At 38.5% G+C, this 16720-nt stretch overlaps 1 protein-coding gene across 5 annotated transcripts in view; it reads right to left on the bottom strand.

Moving 5' to 3' along the window:
• Positions 1-16720, bottom strand: part of SMPX (small muscle protein X-linked) — an 82704-nt gene that overhangs the window by 57988 nt on the left and 7996 nt on the right. Inside the window, exons 1-2 of one of the 5 annotated variants that reach the window (XM_050936749.1) lie at positions 8210-8318; positions 4960-5019 (exon numbers count right to left, since the gene is read on the bottom strand). In XM_050936749.1, coding sequence (XP_050792706.1) covers positions 4960-4998 — 39 coding nt within the window. In that variant the 5' untranslated portion in view covers positions 4999-5019; positions 8210-8318. Of the gene's footprint in view, positions 1-4959; positions 5020-7147; positions 7262-7565; positions 7696-8189; positions 8319-16720 lie in introns of those variants that run through there. The other 4 variants (XM_050936748.1, XM_050936750.1, XM_050936751.1 and 1 more) reach the window with 4 other exon arrangements.

Here is a 16720-nt window from a genome sequence, read left to right as displayed (position 1 = left end):
TTGGACATTTCCCACACCCACCATCCTGTTCAAGTTGTGCTACTTATTTCCTCCTCCGTGCATATAGTATTAATATATTTATCAGTAGTTAGTTCCCTGTATTGCCTGCAGCCCAACCGCTTTAAGTTCCCTGGGTTACTTTGCAGTTTGGTTTTGTTCACCTGTACATTTGCTTCCCTTCCAATTTTGGTGTTACCCACAAATTTGATCGAGGCTGAACATACACCAACGGAATGCTATTACAAGGAGATGGAGTAGATTCATACAGTGCTTAAAGATGACTGGTTTTTCAGTTTTTTAATTAACTTGGTCAAAAAGCCGCTGGATTTTCATGGACAGGATATCAAGGCTCAGTCAAGCTGTGGAGTGTACCCAGTATGGGGACTCAGAGGTGGCATTTTTACTGTTTGCAGATGGTGTTGTCCTTCTTACTTCTTCAGACTGCGATTTCTGACGTGTACTCGAACGTTTCTCTGCGGAGTGTGAAGCAGCTGGGATGAGAATCAGCACCTCCAAATCAGTGGTCATGGTCCTCTCTGGAAGAAAGTAGACTGCTCTCTCCAGGTGAGGGGGGAGCACATGCCCTTAGTGGATGAGTTCAAGTATCAAGGCGTCTTGTTCATGAGTGATGGCAAGCAGGAGCAGGAGACTGGCCAGCGGATTGGTGCAGTGGCGGCAGTGAGGCGGGCACTGTACCCATCCATGTTGGTGAAGTAGGAGCTGAGTTCTCAGACTAAGCTCTCGATTTACAGGTCACTCTACATCCCCATCCTCACCTATGGTCATGATCTTTGGGTGATGACCAAAAGGACGAGACTGCAGATACAAGCGGTGGAAATGAAGTTTCCCCGCAGAGTGGCTGGGCTTAGTCTCCGAGAGAAGGTGAGGAGCTTGGCTATTTGGAAGCACCTTGGAGTAGAGCCACTGCTTCTCCAGGTCAAGAGGAGCCAATTGAGGTGGTTTTGGCACCTGATAAGGATGCCCCCTGGGAGCCTTTTGTTGGAATTCTACTGAGCACGCCCCACTGGGCGGAGGCCCCAAGGCTGACCCAGGACACACTGGAGGGATTATATCTCCCGGCTGGCCTGGGAATGCTGGAGAATCCCCCAGGAGGAGCTGGAATCTGTTGCGAAGGAAAAGGAGGTCTGATCCTCCCTACTCTCCATGCTGCCACTGTGACCCTCACAAGGAAAAGCAGCATAAAGGAAGAAGAATAAGAAGAAAAGCTGCTGGACATCCTAAAAATCCTGGATTGGGCCACAGCTAGTAGGAAGGATATCTGCTTGGTAGCTGATGGATTTGTCAACTTGTGTCAGAAGCAGATCTACAGACTTCATAAAAGTTGAGTGATGAAAGCACAATAGTATTTGTAGTAAAATGCATACTGTAGTGTGGGTCCAGTTTAATTAGCGCATGAAGTAATTAGATCCGTTACCCCAAGCACCTTTCTGGGTTCAAATAGGTTGGAGTGTCAGGGAAGTTCACTAGTAGGTTCAATTCTACTGTAAATAAAATCAATGGCAAAAAACCCCTACACTGGCTGCAATGAGAGCAAGTTCTGTGTCTATCTGAGGTACTGATAGAGTATGACTACACTGCAATTAAAATCCTGTGGCTGGTCCATGCCAGCTGACTCAAGCTCATAGGGCTCAGGCTAAGGGGCTGTTTACTTGCTCTGTAGACATTTGGGCTCGGACTGGAGCCTGGGCTCTATAACTCTGCAAGGTGGGAGGGTCCCAGAGCTCAGGCTGCAACCCCAGCCCAAATGCTATACTGCAATTAAACAGCAGCTTAGCCTGAGCTCCGCGAGCCCGAGTCAGCTGGCACAAATCAGTTATGGGTGTCTAAATACATTGTAGAAATACCCATATAGCTCCCAGGACCATCTCAGCATCTTACAGTCTTTAATGTATTTAACTTCACAGTACCCTGTGAGGAAGGCAAGTGTTCTTTGCCTCAGTTCTCCATCCATAAAATGGGGATCTGAGGCAAAGAGAGTCTAAGTGACTTGCCTGAGGCCACACAGGAAGCCTGTGGCAGAAGAGGTCTCAAATTCCATGCTTGCTTTCCAACACTGTTCCTCTAATGTGCTTTGGAAAGTATGTTGCTATAATTACCTTAAGCAGTTAGGCCACCAGTTGGTCAGTTATGCTTAATAGTGTTTGAATTGTCATTCATGGGTCAAATTCACTGTGCTGGTAAAGGGAATGGCAAATTTTACCTCTTTGCCTTAGACCTGGGAGGGATTCATCCACCTGGGAGGTGGGCAGAGTTTCTATCGCTCCCTCCTCTTGTGAGTTTTTCCAGTCAGGGATCTTAATATTTCATCAGCCGTTCCAAAGGGTTTTCACTAGTGGAGGAAGCCAAATCAGCACAACCCCTGGCCACCTTAACCATGACCTTTCTATGGCCAGTGCTTCTCCCTGTTGGAATCAATGGAGGTACTCTAGAGTTATGCCAGTGCAACTGAGTTCAGGGTCTGATCTGTTATCTATACGAGAGTTCAGACAGAAAGTTACAGGCTAGTTTAAATGTGTCTTTAAAACAAAGATTTTTGAAAAGAGAATGAATAATATAGATCAATATGTTTGCAGCCCTGAAGAAGAGCTCTGGGTCGCTTGAAAGCTTGTCTCTCTCATCAACAGAAGCTGGTCCAGTAAAAGACATTACCTCACCCACCTTCTCTCTCTAATAGCTAACATTACTCTCTGACTATAAATGGACAGATAACATGTATGATGTGTCAGCTTGATGGCCTATTATACAGTGATCTGGACTACTAGAACTGGACTTCTTTTTATAGTCACTTGATTCTCTGGTTGGGAGTGTTGCAGAGACAAAATATACAGACCAGAGAGTTTGAGTGCCTTCTTCTGCCCTGCAACAACCCAGAAGGCCAGTTTAGGAATGTTATTGGTGAGACCTGAATGGAGTCATGGTTACCCCTACTCATCCAGAAGAACAGATGAACAAACTGTAGGGCCACTTGAAGGTAATTGTGTTAAAATAGAGAAAATATGAAAGTTTTCAGAGCTCTGAACAGAACAGAGGTCCTCCACTAAAACCTTAAACCAGAAAAGCACTTAACTAAGAGGAAAATCCAAAGTAGTAAATGTTGACAGAATGTATTATCAGCTAATACTATAGACAGCATTTCACACAGAGATTATTGACAGCTTCAGTTACATTCTTTCATGTCAGTGTATCAATATGGATCCTTAAATTTCCATACCTGTAGCACAATATATATAGTCATTTCCCTAGATATAGGACCTACTGTATTGGTATGTAGTAGCAAAAGCTCCATGAATCACTACAAGGTATAGTGTATAAAAGTCACTGACACTTTGTATTATAGATCTGAGATAGCTGCAAGAGTAATAGGCATCAGTTGCAGCATAGATTTTCTTACTGCAGCACCTTCCAACAGCATTCGCTAGAACTGTTGTAAAAAACGTTTGTGCAGTGATTGCTTTTCTAACATTTGTAATTCAAGACTATTTCATAATTTTGACTTTCTTAAAGTATTAAATTTAGTGTTTTTGGGCCCAAGGTTTTTTTTTTTAAATACTAACAGTTATTTAGATTTTTAGAGTTTCAATTTTGAAGTTGGGGAAAAAATCTTAAAAGTGACCAAAAGTATTCACCCCTACTCTTGCAGTAAAGAAACAAGAAAAACAATTTAATTCAAAATGTGTTTAAAACAAGAAAACTTGTTTACGTATGACATATTAAGATTAGTAGTTGATTAAAACTTAGATCCAAGTTATAAATCCCCTAAACTGTGAGTTAATAATGCAAATGATTTTGAAATCTAATATATAAAGGGTGAAATCCTGACCCACTGACTGAAGTCAATGGCAAAAGTCCATTGATTTCAAAGCCAAGACTTCTCTCAAACCGTATAAAAAAGTCAGCTTTGTTCAGTTAAATCACACTTAATAATACTCAGAATTAACACACATAGGCCTTGCAGCTTCAAAATGCTGCACAACCATTAGCTAATTAATCTTCATAATATCTATTAAAAGTTTTTATTAGTTTAAAATCTAACATGAGCTCAGTCTGGGAATGATATCCTGCACTTGCTGGAAGAGCCAGCCTTTGGGGCCTAGAAAGCATATAGTAACCAGCCTCTGTGAATTGACAGTGAATTGACAGAAGATTCTAGGATCATCTTTGGTTTCATAAAAAAAAAAAAAAAACAACAACCAAATAAAAAGTATAGTTCTTATTGTTTTAAGACTGCAACTGACTTCAGTGGGAGAAGAATTAAGGGATAAGTTTCACCATACTTTGTTCAGCTACTTTCCAGAAGTGTTGTGACTGTTCTGTAGTTAATGTTTGTAAAAGACTCTAAAAAATACAATTAACCAGAATGAGCATACACCCCTACCTGGCACAGTCTTCCGGTTGATTACTCCATTATATTTTGGTTTTCCCATAAAATGTCTTGCTGAATAACAATGTAGTTAAATTGAATACTGGAATTATATATTTTGTTGTTCAAAAAAAATGAAGAAATGAAAACATGCAAACATTAAAAGCTGTGCCATCTATCTATCTCATACTTCTACTACAATGGTATTAATTCTAAAGAAACCACTAGGGTTTTCAGACATGGGATTTGCTTATAATAGTGATTGGCTGATATATGGAAATTCCATGGATTATCCTGTTGTGTTTAGCAGACCCATCAACAAACAGTATTTATCCTGGGAAGGGCTATTATTTTTAAATCAAATCTGTGAATTTTTTTTTCTGTTCAGATCACCAGCAATTCCTCAGGTCAACATTTTTATGTGCTTTCATGTATACCAAGACTAAACTTTTATTCTTTTTAAAATAATCACTAGCTAACACTTGTGTTGTTCATTACAAACAAAATGCAGATTGTGAAGCAACTGATGTAGAAATTCATTATTTTCTGATATTAGAAATGTAAGTACTATCTCTTACCTGAATGGATCTGACATTTGAAACTGGCCGTTTTGACATTCTTAAGAGAGCGCCTTATCCCTGCAAGCAAAATGAGAAACCGTTACAGGCTCTGACATTCAGATAGCAGAGCTTGATAAACTAGAACTTAACCCATACTGCTTCTTGAAAGGCATCCATTTCATCAGCCTGTCTACTCTTTCAGTCTCAGTTTCAGAGTTGCTGAGATACTCCCTCCAATACCTGAGGGAGTGAGAACACCTGAGCTTTCCTGGTTAATCTTTCATAGCCAGAAATGGTGATACTGCTTTCACATACAAAAATAATAGTGAGGGGAATCAGAAATTCTGAAGACACTAAGGACTTCCTAGAACGAGCAAATAACAGGAGGAAGAATTTTGGGGCAAACAATGCACTGTTACTGTTGCCTCATAATAGAAATAGAGGTTACAAAAGCCCGGAGCCTGAATCTGGCCTTTGCAAATAAAAACGTAATCCTGGAGAATACACTTTTAACAAATAAAAATGTATCCATCACCTGACTCCCAAAGCTTAAAAAATCTCTCAACTCTATTTGTGTATAGACTCGGGGCTGGTGGGGGAGGGGGAATTGACATGGTTAAATTATAAAGTCCTTGGAAATCTTCAGGTCACAGAGAACCTTCCCTTCAAAGATTTATGTTAAGTAGGTTTAGAATGTTTTTGAGCAATAGCTTAAGAAGGAATTAAGAACAGAGACCATTTCAGATAAACATGGAAATACTGATACTGACTTAATATATGAATTCACACCAGACCACTTACTCAGTTCTACTGACTCTGAAGTCAAGGAGCTCAATAAAGACTGAGTAGAAAGCAAGAATCAAATTCTACCATCAATTTCACTCAAGCAACCTCATCGGGTTGAATTTTGCCCTTGTTTTTTTACTGTCTTTTCTGTGGGCTGTGTTTTCAGTTTGAGTAGGCCTGTGTAAGGATTTCGGGACCAAAAAAACCCATCATACAAATTATAAATTGTACAGCTCCAGGTGCTTTTTTCACTGTGATAACCTAAAACCAGACACAGTTTAAATAACTTCAATGTGCATTTTGTTGTCTGTTAGACTGACTTTGGTGGTGAAATCCTGTCACTGAAGTCAATGGCAAAACTCCCAGGATTTTACTCCTTGCATTCATTTATTTTTTTTAAAGTTGCTATTGTGCATGGAAAGTAATCATTTTCTCAGATGACTGATGGAAAGTGGACCTATGCTGTATTCAGTGAATGCATTTCAAGAATTATAAAAACCCGCAAACTGTTAGAAAGATATGATCTATTATGTCTTATAAAAGGGGAAAACTTAATTCATTTATGCTATGATCTTTTTCCCCTTTCTAATCACAATTAAAAATGAAAACAAAGGCAAAGGAAATTAATACACATGCAAATTTAAAAATACTCTGGGAGTGCTTTAAAACCACAGCAGCAATGAAATTACAGTTAAGGCTTCTAGCATATGGCAACACACTCCCCCACCTCACATGAAACAGCTGATATACTTCCACCAGCCTTTGGCCATACTTAAACATGGGTGGGTGAGGAATTAGATTAAATCTTTACTTAGAATGTCTTTCTTTAAACCAAGCCATCTTAGTTTTTGTAATATGTTGTGAGTCCCTAAGAAGTGTTGAAACTGATTGCAATCAGACACTGGTTCCTAAAGAGAGATGTGTGATACAATTGTGTAGGATTGCTTTTGGAGGAGGTGATTTTTTTCTTTCCAGTTCATGCTGCCCTCATTACTGCCAGAGAAATCAGGACAACAGCACACTGATGAGTAAAAATAGACAACCTTCTCTGGCTGCATTCCCTCCCCTCCTACCCTCCCCCCAATTCACCTCTAGCACAACTACTGGCCATCAAATGTATAGAAATAAAGCTTACGTTACTGTAATATCTTTCTATCTCACCGCACAAAGATGGACATGAATTAATAAATATATATTTTTATAAATGCTTTAATTTTGCCATGTATATCTGACAGATATTCAACAAAATGCTGTTACTCACATTCTATTATTTCTGGCATTTTGAGCAGATTTGCAAACTCGAACAAAACACAGTTCACATTCAGTATCAGCTAAGAATTTCAAACCCCCTTTGCCAGGCAAATTGTCTGACACACACAAAGCCTTCTTCTCAAGCCTCTTTGGCTTCTCCACACCTTACCTTTTACCTTTTATGGCCTGAATGCAAAGGCAAACTTTGAAAGCAATGACACTCTTATTTCAGTTTGGAGTTGTTTAATGCCTGACTTCCAATGCAAACTCTTTTACTTTGTAGTGAAATCACTCATGAACAGGAATATTTGATAGGAAGGAATCAGTCAGTATTCTGGAACGAGTTTAAAAAACAAAGTTATCTTCTCTCCTTCAGCTAAAAATAATTCCTGAGAGGGGTGCAGAAAGATGTGCAGCTGTCTGGACTGACTGATTTCTTAGTCAATTTGCTTTAAATACGGCTGAGATACACAAGGCACTATCATAATTTCCATCTTTCTTAATCCTACTGTACATAAGCAGCAGGGGAAAACAAAAAAAACCAACAAAAAAACAAAAAACCCAAACACTGAATGCAGTCCTCTTACCTCCTGCTGTACTCATGAAATCAAACACCATGGGTGTTTTGGCCAGAAAGCTGCAGTGTGTTTTCTTATAAAAGACTTTGACAGGAACTACACACCACGGTGAAACCTAACTGGTACTGAAGAGAAGGAGAAACCCGCACTTGGCTTCTTCCACTTTGCCAGGCAGAAACTTACTACATTCTGCAGGCAAATACAATAACAACATAAAGTTTTCAATAACACAATTGTCTCTGCCTCCACTACTGTATGCTGCTATGATTACAATGAAGAAAACTTAACTCTCTCCCATACCCACTCCCCCCTCAACAATTTTTTTTACCAACTGTAACACATTTTTAGAAAAAATTAAGCATATTTCTGGTACAGTATCCATGCTGCTGCATAGATTTGCTTGTGATGTCTCTAAGTATTAAAGCAGCTTTCTGTTTGAAATCTTTTAAGATCCCCATAGATTATAAAGCAGTAGCAATAACAATCTGCACTAAACATATTAATATGCAGCACAAGATGTTAAAATAAACAGAGAACTATAACTACTTCAGACACTTCACAGAATCCTTCAAGTTTGCAAATGACACTTTCAGCTTAGTTTACTTATTTATTTATATGAGAAAAGTTCCAAACCGTCAAGTGAGTATATATACTTCTTTTCAATGCTGAAAGAGACACCTTCTTCAGTCAGCTGAGATCTTGACTGTGATCCTTTAAATGTGTCTGAAATAGCTAGAGTGCTTTGTGCCTGTATGGTACTGAGAGCTGCTCAGGGCTGGAGTGGAACTCAATTTAGAAGCTAAGTGTAAAAGCAAATTCCTGCCATAGCTTGCAGTTGTTCTTCCTAAATATAGTTTGATACACTCTGTAACTTCATTCCCTCTGAGACACTGGAACTCTTAAAAACAGAGTTCAAGTGTCAAGCAATAGCTGTTAATGAAACACACCTTTGGGTCATTTTTTGCTATCACGCTCTCTGTAGTTTTCAGGTGTTCACAGGAGCAAAGCACATAATGGTAGAAGGCAGTGCAGATCCTTAAACTTTCCCTGTTCTGTTTCAGGCATCACTTGCCCAATGTTCTCTCTTTACCACTGCACCAAGCCAAGGACTGATCACAAACACATATATTTTCAGCCATGTTTTTAAAAGAAGCTCACTAATTTTGTCTCAATTTTTGGGGATCCAATTTGACACATGATGAGTCTGAAATCATTGGAAGCTGCAGGTCCAGGGGAACTCTGAAAGTCAGGCACCAGCTGAGCCCCCCAAAAGCTGAGGCACACAAAATGAAAGAATTCTTCTGAAAATGTTGGCTCTAAGAAATATTTGTTAAATGTTAGGGATCTGGGTTAAGAAATGCTTAGGAAGTACAAATGGGAGCAGTCATTGTGGCTAATGCAACAATAAGTCCACCTCATTGTACTATATCATGGCAGAGTACAGACAGGGGCAGTCATCCCTAATACCTCTCCTGGTCATGCACATTAGACCTCTCTTGATCCTCTTAAGAGAGAGCTCAAAACCAGATCTGTCTGTACCCTCGCAGATGTGCTTTGCACCAAACTGCAGATTTTCCCATCAGTCCAGGTCACACATGAATTACAAGAAATGGATCACATTTGTGTGACATCATCCCCATGTTCATACTCACATGATTGCAGCCTCCAGTTCATTGTGATGTCATGGGAACTGACATTCTTCCTCTCCCATTATTCCTGCTGCAGCTGCTCCCACCATGTCTGACCAAGGACACCAATAATATAAGACAGCAGAAACCAAAGAGAGCTGCTGCTGCAGCAGTGTCATCATCTGTAGTATGGTGTCAAGTCACGCCGCTGCACTCTCTTATGAGTAATAGATGCATTTGCTGACATGATACACTGCAACGAGGTGGCTTCCACACCTACATATCTCAGGAAACTCTCCAACCAACCTCCCATGTACCCCATCAATTTTTGTGCAAGTTTTGAGCAACTCTGTGTTCTGAACCTACCACTCCTTGGGACAGGGTGTATTGACCATAAGCTGAAGTTTATGCTCATATGCAAATGATCTACAAATATATACATTAACTTATTACATAATTTGCAGAAGATGTCACACAAGAAGCTGCACAAGATTTAGCAGCTATGGGCCCAATTAGCTGCAACCATAAGCCTACGTGGCAGCAGTAGCGCTAATGAGTGGTACTGCACAATCCAATATGAAAAACAAAGTCAAAGCATTTTTTATCTTAACTGTACTGAAATATTAACTGTTTTATTGCATTTTCAGCTGGCTTTTCCTTTTCATTTCATTTGGCGGCCTATGGGGGATGAATTATCAGCTGGTCTCCACTGTGCGCAATACACACAAAATGCTCAGTGCATACATCTGTTTATACATGCAGTTGACTCATTGGAATGTAGAAATGGATAATTTTGAGTGTAAAAATTGGGGAGATGAACAATTTTCAAACTTAATTTTGACTACAAAGACATTTATAAACAGTTCATAGTTTGATTTGTAATTTCAACCAAACTCAACCAAATAAAAAGAAAAAGCCATCTGAAATGTCAATAAAACAGTTAATATTCCAGTATAGTTATGGGTGAAGTTGTTGCCATTTGGCTTTAGTTCATTTGTACCCCAGTTCTATTGTTAAAATAGCTCAAATATTTTTGAGGCCAGGGGCTTTTTACACTTAAAACATGTCAAACTTCACAGTTTGATTTTTTAAATTTTTGTTAGCAGTGGAATTTTTGCAATATATTATGCACTCACCGCTCATGATTGCAAGGGGATTTGTCCTGCCTTAAAGTGCAGCTTTATTCTGTGAAGTTACTCTTTAAAAACTGCATTGTGGTCAGTCCACATTTATTGTCTTAATGATTTCCATATCAAATGCATTCACTTTACAGGTAAAAAGATTATTTCCTAACTGCCAGTCCTGTACATTTAATTCCTTTCACTTGATACTACAACATGCATGCTACATATATATTTACCCTCCTAGGATATGAAAGTCAAACAGGGTTCTTTCCCTAATTATGTCATCACCAGAAATAAAGGCTCTGCTGTCCACATAAGGCCTTTACTTGCACCTCTGAAATTCCATTGTCTCCAGATTGTGCTTGGAGTGACAGCGATTCAGACCTATTTCTTTCAATAGATTTGCACATTAGTAACCAATAAGAATTTATTAAATAAACCTATTGATGCACAAGAAGGAAGAGAATCGAGTTAAGTCTCTAGCTTTGTTAACTACATTGAGATAAAAGGAGTAAAAATCATTAAAAGTACAATTTGTCACTAAAGTCAGAAAATATCACAGTAGATTTGTTGAGTAAGAAAGTGTCAGTTTTACAATCACTTTGCAGAGAACAGCCCCAGATGTATTCTACCCTATAACTTGTACATTCATCTGCCATATACATTCAGTTGCTGATTTAACAAGTTTCTAGTATTCCCAAAGAACATGGAACATAAGAGCTACCATACTGGGTCAAAGCATGATCCCTCTTGCCCAGTATCAGGTCTCTGACAGTGGCCTGTACCAGAGCTTCAGGGGAATGTACAGAACAGGGCAATTATGAAATGATCCACCCCTGTTTTCTACTTTCAGCTTCTGGAAGTCAGAGGTTTAGAATCGCCCCGAGCATGGGGTTCTGTCCCTGATCATTCTGGCTAATAGCCATTGATGGACCTACCCTCCATGAACTTGTCCAGTTCTTTCTTGAACCCAGTTATACTTTTGGCTATCATATCATCTCATGGCAATGAGTTCCACAGGTTGACTGTGAAAAAGTTCTTTTTGTTGTTTGTATTAAACCTGCTGACTATTAATTTCATTGAGTGAGCCTTGGTTTTTGTATTGTGTGAAAGGATAAATAACATTATTCACTTCTTCCACACAAAAAGCATGATTTTATAGACCTCTATCCTATCCCCCTCTTAGTCATCTTTTTTCTAAGATGAACAGCCCGAATCTTTTTAGTTTCTTCTCACATGGAAATCATGCCATATACTTGATCATCTTTGTTGAGCTTCTCTGAACCTTTTCTAGATCTACTATATCCTTCTTTAAAGATGGGGCAACCAGACCTGAACAATATTCAAGGTATGGGTGTGCTATGGATTTATATAGTGGCATTATGATATGTTCTGTTTTATTTTCTATCCCTTTCCTAAGAGTTCCTAACATACCGTTAGCCTTTTTGACTACTGCTGTGCACTGTATGGAAGTTTCCAGAGAACTATCCATGGTGACTGCAAGATTGCTTTCTTGAGTGGCGACCCCCATCATTTTGTTGGTATAACTGGGATTATGTTTTCCAATGTTCATTACTTTGCACTAATCAACACTGAATTCCCTCTGCCATTTTGTTGCCCAGTCACTCAGTTCTGTGAGATCCCTTTGTAATTCCTCACAGTCTGCTTTGGATATAACTATCTTGAATAATTTTGTATCATTGGCCAACTTTGCCATTTCACTCTCTTGTTCAGATCATTAATGAATATGTTGAACAGTATAGGTGCTAGTAGAGGTCCTTGGGGGATCCCCCTATTTACCTCTCTCCTTTGTGAAAACTGACCATTTAATCTTAACCTTTGCTTCCTATCTTTTAACCAGTTACTGATCCATGAGAGGACCTTCCTTCTTATCTCAGGACTATTTAGTTTCCTTAAGAGCCTTTGGTGAGGGACCTTATCAAAGGCTTTCTGAAAATCCAAGGATACTATATCAACGGAATCACCCTTATCCACGTGCTTGTTGATTCCCTCAAAGAATTCTAATAGATTGGAGAGGCATCACTTCCCTTTACAAAAGCCATGTTCACCCTTTCCCAGCAAACCATGTTTATATATGTGTCTGATAATTCTCTTCTTTACTGTGATTTCTTCCAATTTGTCCAGTACTGAAATTAGTCTCACTAGCCTGTAATTGGCAGGATCTCCTCTGGAGCCCTTTTTAAAAATCAGCATTACATTAGCTACCTTTCAGTCTGGTACATGTATACATATTAGACTACAGACTCAAACCCTAATATTATTTTTAGGACTATACATATATATTATACAGAATCACTATGTACTATACTATGAGATGCTGAGAACGCACCAGGAGTAGTAGTTCACTTGTAATAGAAAAGACATATTTTTGTTCAAAACATATTAGAAGCTTGTCTAATGAACATATTCATATCCACATTATTAAAAAAACACTACTTTTTAACTTGGAAAATAGAAATTGTATAACACTAATTGATTGTGTATATCTTACTTTTTGACTGAGATACTTCACTATATAATATCTGTTTCTTTAGCACGTCACCTAGGAATTTATTTATTTAAAGACTTTGCTCACTGGGATAGCCTCATGACACCCAGATCTCATTGTCTTGAGATTCCCAGGGGGAAAGCAGTCTTACTATTTTACTTCAGCATGGTTTAGTGCAACACAAACTGTATAATGCAGTCTAAAACACCAGACACAACAATGAGCAATCACAATTTCCATTCACTGTACACAGGCAAGGCTTCTTAAAATAAGAGAATCAAAAAACATTCTTGAGTGTCTGTCTCAAAGGACCAGCTCCAGCCCTTTGGGGATGCAAAGTCTCACTCCCCTTAATTTTAGCTATAGATATTCTAGCTGGGTATTAGGGAAAGTCATATCTATAAATAAGACTATCCCAAACTAGTACATATTCATGCAATATAGTACATTTCTATCATTGTTGCTTGAAGAGGTTTGGGAAGGAAGGTGGAGATTTGGGTCCCAGTATGAGATACATTATTCGCTTTAGCCAACACTTTAATGATTGAAATAGCTACCTATATCAGAAAAAAATAAGTTATGAATGAGTATTAAATGTACAAAATCTACCAGTGGGAAGAATTATGACAGGATTCAAATGGAAGATCTTAGAGAATGAGAAATGCTGATTGCTTTCTTTCTTATGGAAATTTTATTTTTGTTCATTTCTTTTTTCCCCTTAATATAATAAATGTGTGATGTGCAGGAGTACTTGTAAGAGACTGAATTTTATTTCCTGGGCCCAAGTACCTGACATAGATCAGTGCTACAAAAGTTTAATACATCTGTCAGGGGCCAATTGCCATCCCAGGTCTAGAGGCTACTCTTCTATGGAATCTAAACTGAAAATAATCTAAGCTCTTTAACGATTGAAAACATAACAGTTTTGAGGGTTAATGACAGACTTCAGTTGTGCCTATCAAAGAAATGTCATTTGAAGAAGGTAAATGATTTAACAAAGTGTCATGTAAATTATATATGATGTATCTTTCAGTTTTCCCTAACCCAGACAAATGTTTAACATGAAGAAAAGAAAAGAATAATTTTCTCCTGAGTTCTTGGATAATTATGCCAACACATTTAATAACAGTGCAGGGTTATTTAAACAGTGAAATACATAAAATAATATGCAAACAGTGTTTACCACTCACACTTAATGTACTAATGGAATGGAAATCATAAAATTTTATTAACTTAACTGATATTTGTTGCAAACACATTTTTGAGTTGACAAATGTTCTCTTTCTCTCTCTCTTTCTTTCTCTATGTTTTTTTTTCAAATTGAAGATTGGTGATTATTGTTACAATTTGTTCCACAAAGAAATAATTAGCCTTGTATCAAGGAGAGTGGTCTCATTAGACGCTGCCAGGTGACCTTGTTCTAAATCCCGAAGTTCTAACATCTTTAATAGCTGTGTTTGCATTATAAAGATTTTATATTAGGCTTTCACAAACCACATTGTGAATGTAACCCATACAAATCCTAGAACATAACAGCCTTGACCACATCTAATATACAGAAATCATATTGTCAGTTGCCTCATACTCTTTGTGCACAGCATTAAAATCTCACTTACCAAAAACCTTTTGATAAATTGAAATGTGGGGTTGTGGAACAAACAATTATGTTGTTTCAGTTCTGCTCTTAGGAAAATGTAGCCACCATATATAGCATAACTGACAACATAAGAAGAGGCTCAGTGTACTGAAAGATTAAAATACATACACACTCCTTGAAAACAGTGTACTGATACTATAAATATCTTGTCTAAAGCAGGCCAGTGATTCAATATCATTTTGAAAAGAAATTAAAACCATTACACTGCAGCATCTGATTTAGTTCTTGACAAATAACTTTGGGGGGAAAAAAGAACCAGCTGAATCTGACCCCAGATTTTGAACACAAACAAATCTGATCTTTTTTGAAAGTTCAAAGAACCATCCACTGTATTACCAATGTCATGACAAACTCCTTTCGCTGAATGGTGTCTCTGGCAGTTCTGCTGAGCTATGGTAGTCTCTGTCTTCAGTTGTCAGGTTAAGAGGGTTCATTGGGTTTTGTGGAATGGAAATGCATTCGGGGTCCCTTGATCCCCACCAGCACATGTAATAGATTTGAATAGAGTTGTTGTCCAAAGTCTAGCAGACAGAGTTCAGACTAATTACCGATGCTCCCTCCCCCAAATGGCATATCAACTAAGAAAAAGAGCTGGTGGGACATGGTAAGCCTGTCTGGGTAGAAAAGCATACTAGTGCTCAGAAGTCTGTTTGGAGAGAGAGAGTTGAAGTGAAGTGAGACAAATGTGGTGGACTGGAAGGAGTGAAACATCAAGGAGACCTCAAAAAGTGTGAATAAGTTTAGCTAACAAGAATCCAACCTCTACAGGATTTATCTATAATGACTTCTGAACTTTATGTGGCCCATCCGTCACTGAGTTCAGACTGTATACGCTGCGGATGAAATAAAAGATCCAGATAATTTCAGCTTCAAGAACTTCCAATTTCCTAGTTTATCAATAACAGGAAACTGATCCTTTTGTTGCAGTTCCCATTAGAAACATCCAAAAATACATTTTTAACACCCCCCTTCTGCAACTTCTGAAAAAAATCATATAAATAACAAGAATTAATGCTTTCCAGTATCAGGACTTGCATAATTCTATCAGAGTTCAATGATCTCTGTCAAACCTTACTTTTATTGAATGTGCTAAAGGAACATTTTTTTAAATCACCTGTGGTCTCCTGCAATTTAGTATTATAAATATACAAAAGTAAATCAGAAAATGGAGTCAGGTTGGAGACAGGATAATAGTAAAGTCCCACAGTATCTAACTCCTAAATGGTATTTCACAAAATAAACATAAATCTCAAAAGTTAAATAATTATTAATAAAAACCCTTAGGAAAACATGCAGATTTTTAAAAAAACTAGACATAATGTACGTCATGTGGGAGGATGGGTTGTGTACTGAAAGGCTGGCCATATCTCCTGTCCAAAGATAACGCAGAACCTGGATAAGAAGCTGCAAGTATTAAGCTGCTTCATTCAGCTACGTCTGGCTGTGCTACACAGGGGGTTACCTTTTGAAGTATAGCTCGATTCTCAAAAGCCAGCTGTTTTCAAGGAGCTGGAAGCACAGTTTGAAAAGTGTCTGTCATATGAAAACAACATTTGAAAACTGCAGATTTATATCATCTTTATTTGTTGAGTCTGTCAACTGATGGTCAGATGCTAGAGCAGATAGCCATTTGGCAGAGTCCCCATACGTTGGCTGGACTTAATGCATAGGCATTCAAGATATTACCACAGCAAGATTTGAACTAAGGCCTTGCCTTCACTAGAGGAAAAGGTGTGTTCTTTATCTGAGTTAGCTAATGCATGGTAATTAACACAAGGTAAAATCCTCATGAAGACAAGGTAGTTTGTAGGTTTCACATGAATTAGCAGGTGAAGGTAAACCCTAGGCTCCTCATCGTCTACTTGCTGACTCATGAAAACTACAGACTGTCTTGACTTCACGAGAATTTTATCTCATGTTGGTTAACTTAAGAACACACTTTTTTCCCTAGAGATGTACCCTAAAACCTTCAAGGTTCAAAGCCAGTGGGTCTGTGTGACTATTTGGAAATCTGTTTGTACAATTTATGATTCTATGTGAGATTATGAAGTCTTTATGAATCTTGACCAACCAGCAAAGTCCATTTTGAGTGTGGGGGTTAGTTGCCTTCTCTGTGGTCTCTTCACCTCCATGCTGGGCTGAAATGCTAAGGTGTAGTGGAGCCAAGCTAACAACAGGGTGGTTAAATTGAGATAGTCCTCTGCTAAAATACAAACATTGCAGACAACGGATTGGCTCCCAGCCAG

Source organism: Gopherus flavomarginatus, chromosome 1 (assembly GCF_025201925.1).
Source record: "Gopherus flavomarginatus isolate rGopFla2 chromosome 1, rGopFla2.mat.asm, whole genome shotgun sequence".
In the NCBI taxonomy this organism is placed as follows: domain Eukaryota; kingdom Metazoa; phylum Chordata; order Testudines; family Testudinidae; genus Gopherus; species Gopherus flavomarginatus.
This window is presented reverse-complemented; position numbering and strand designations above follow the sequence as displayed.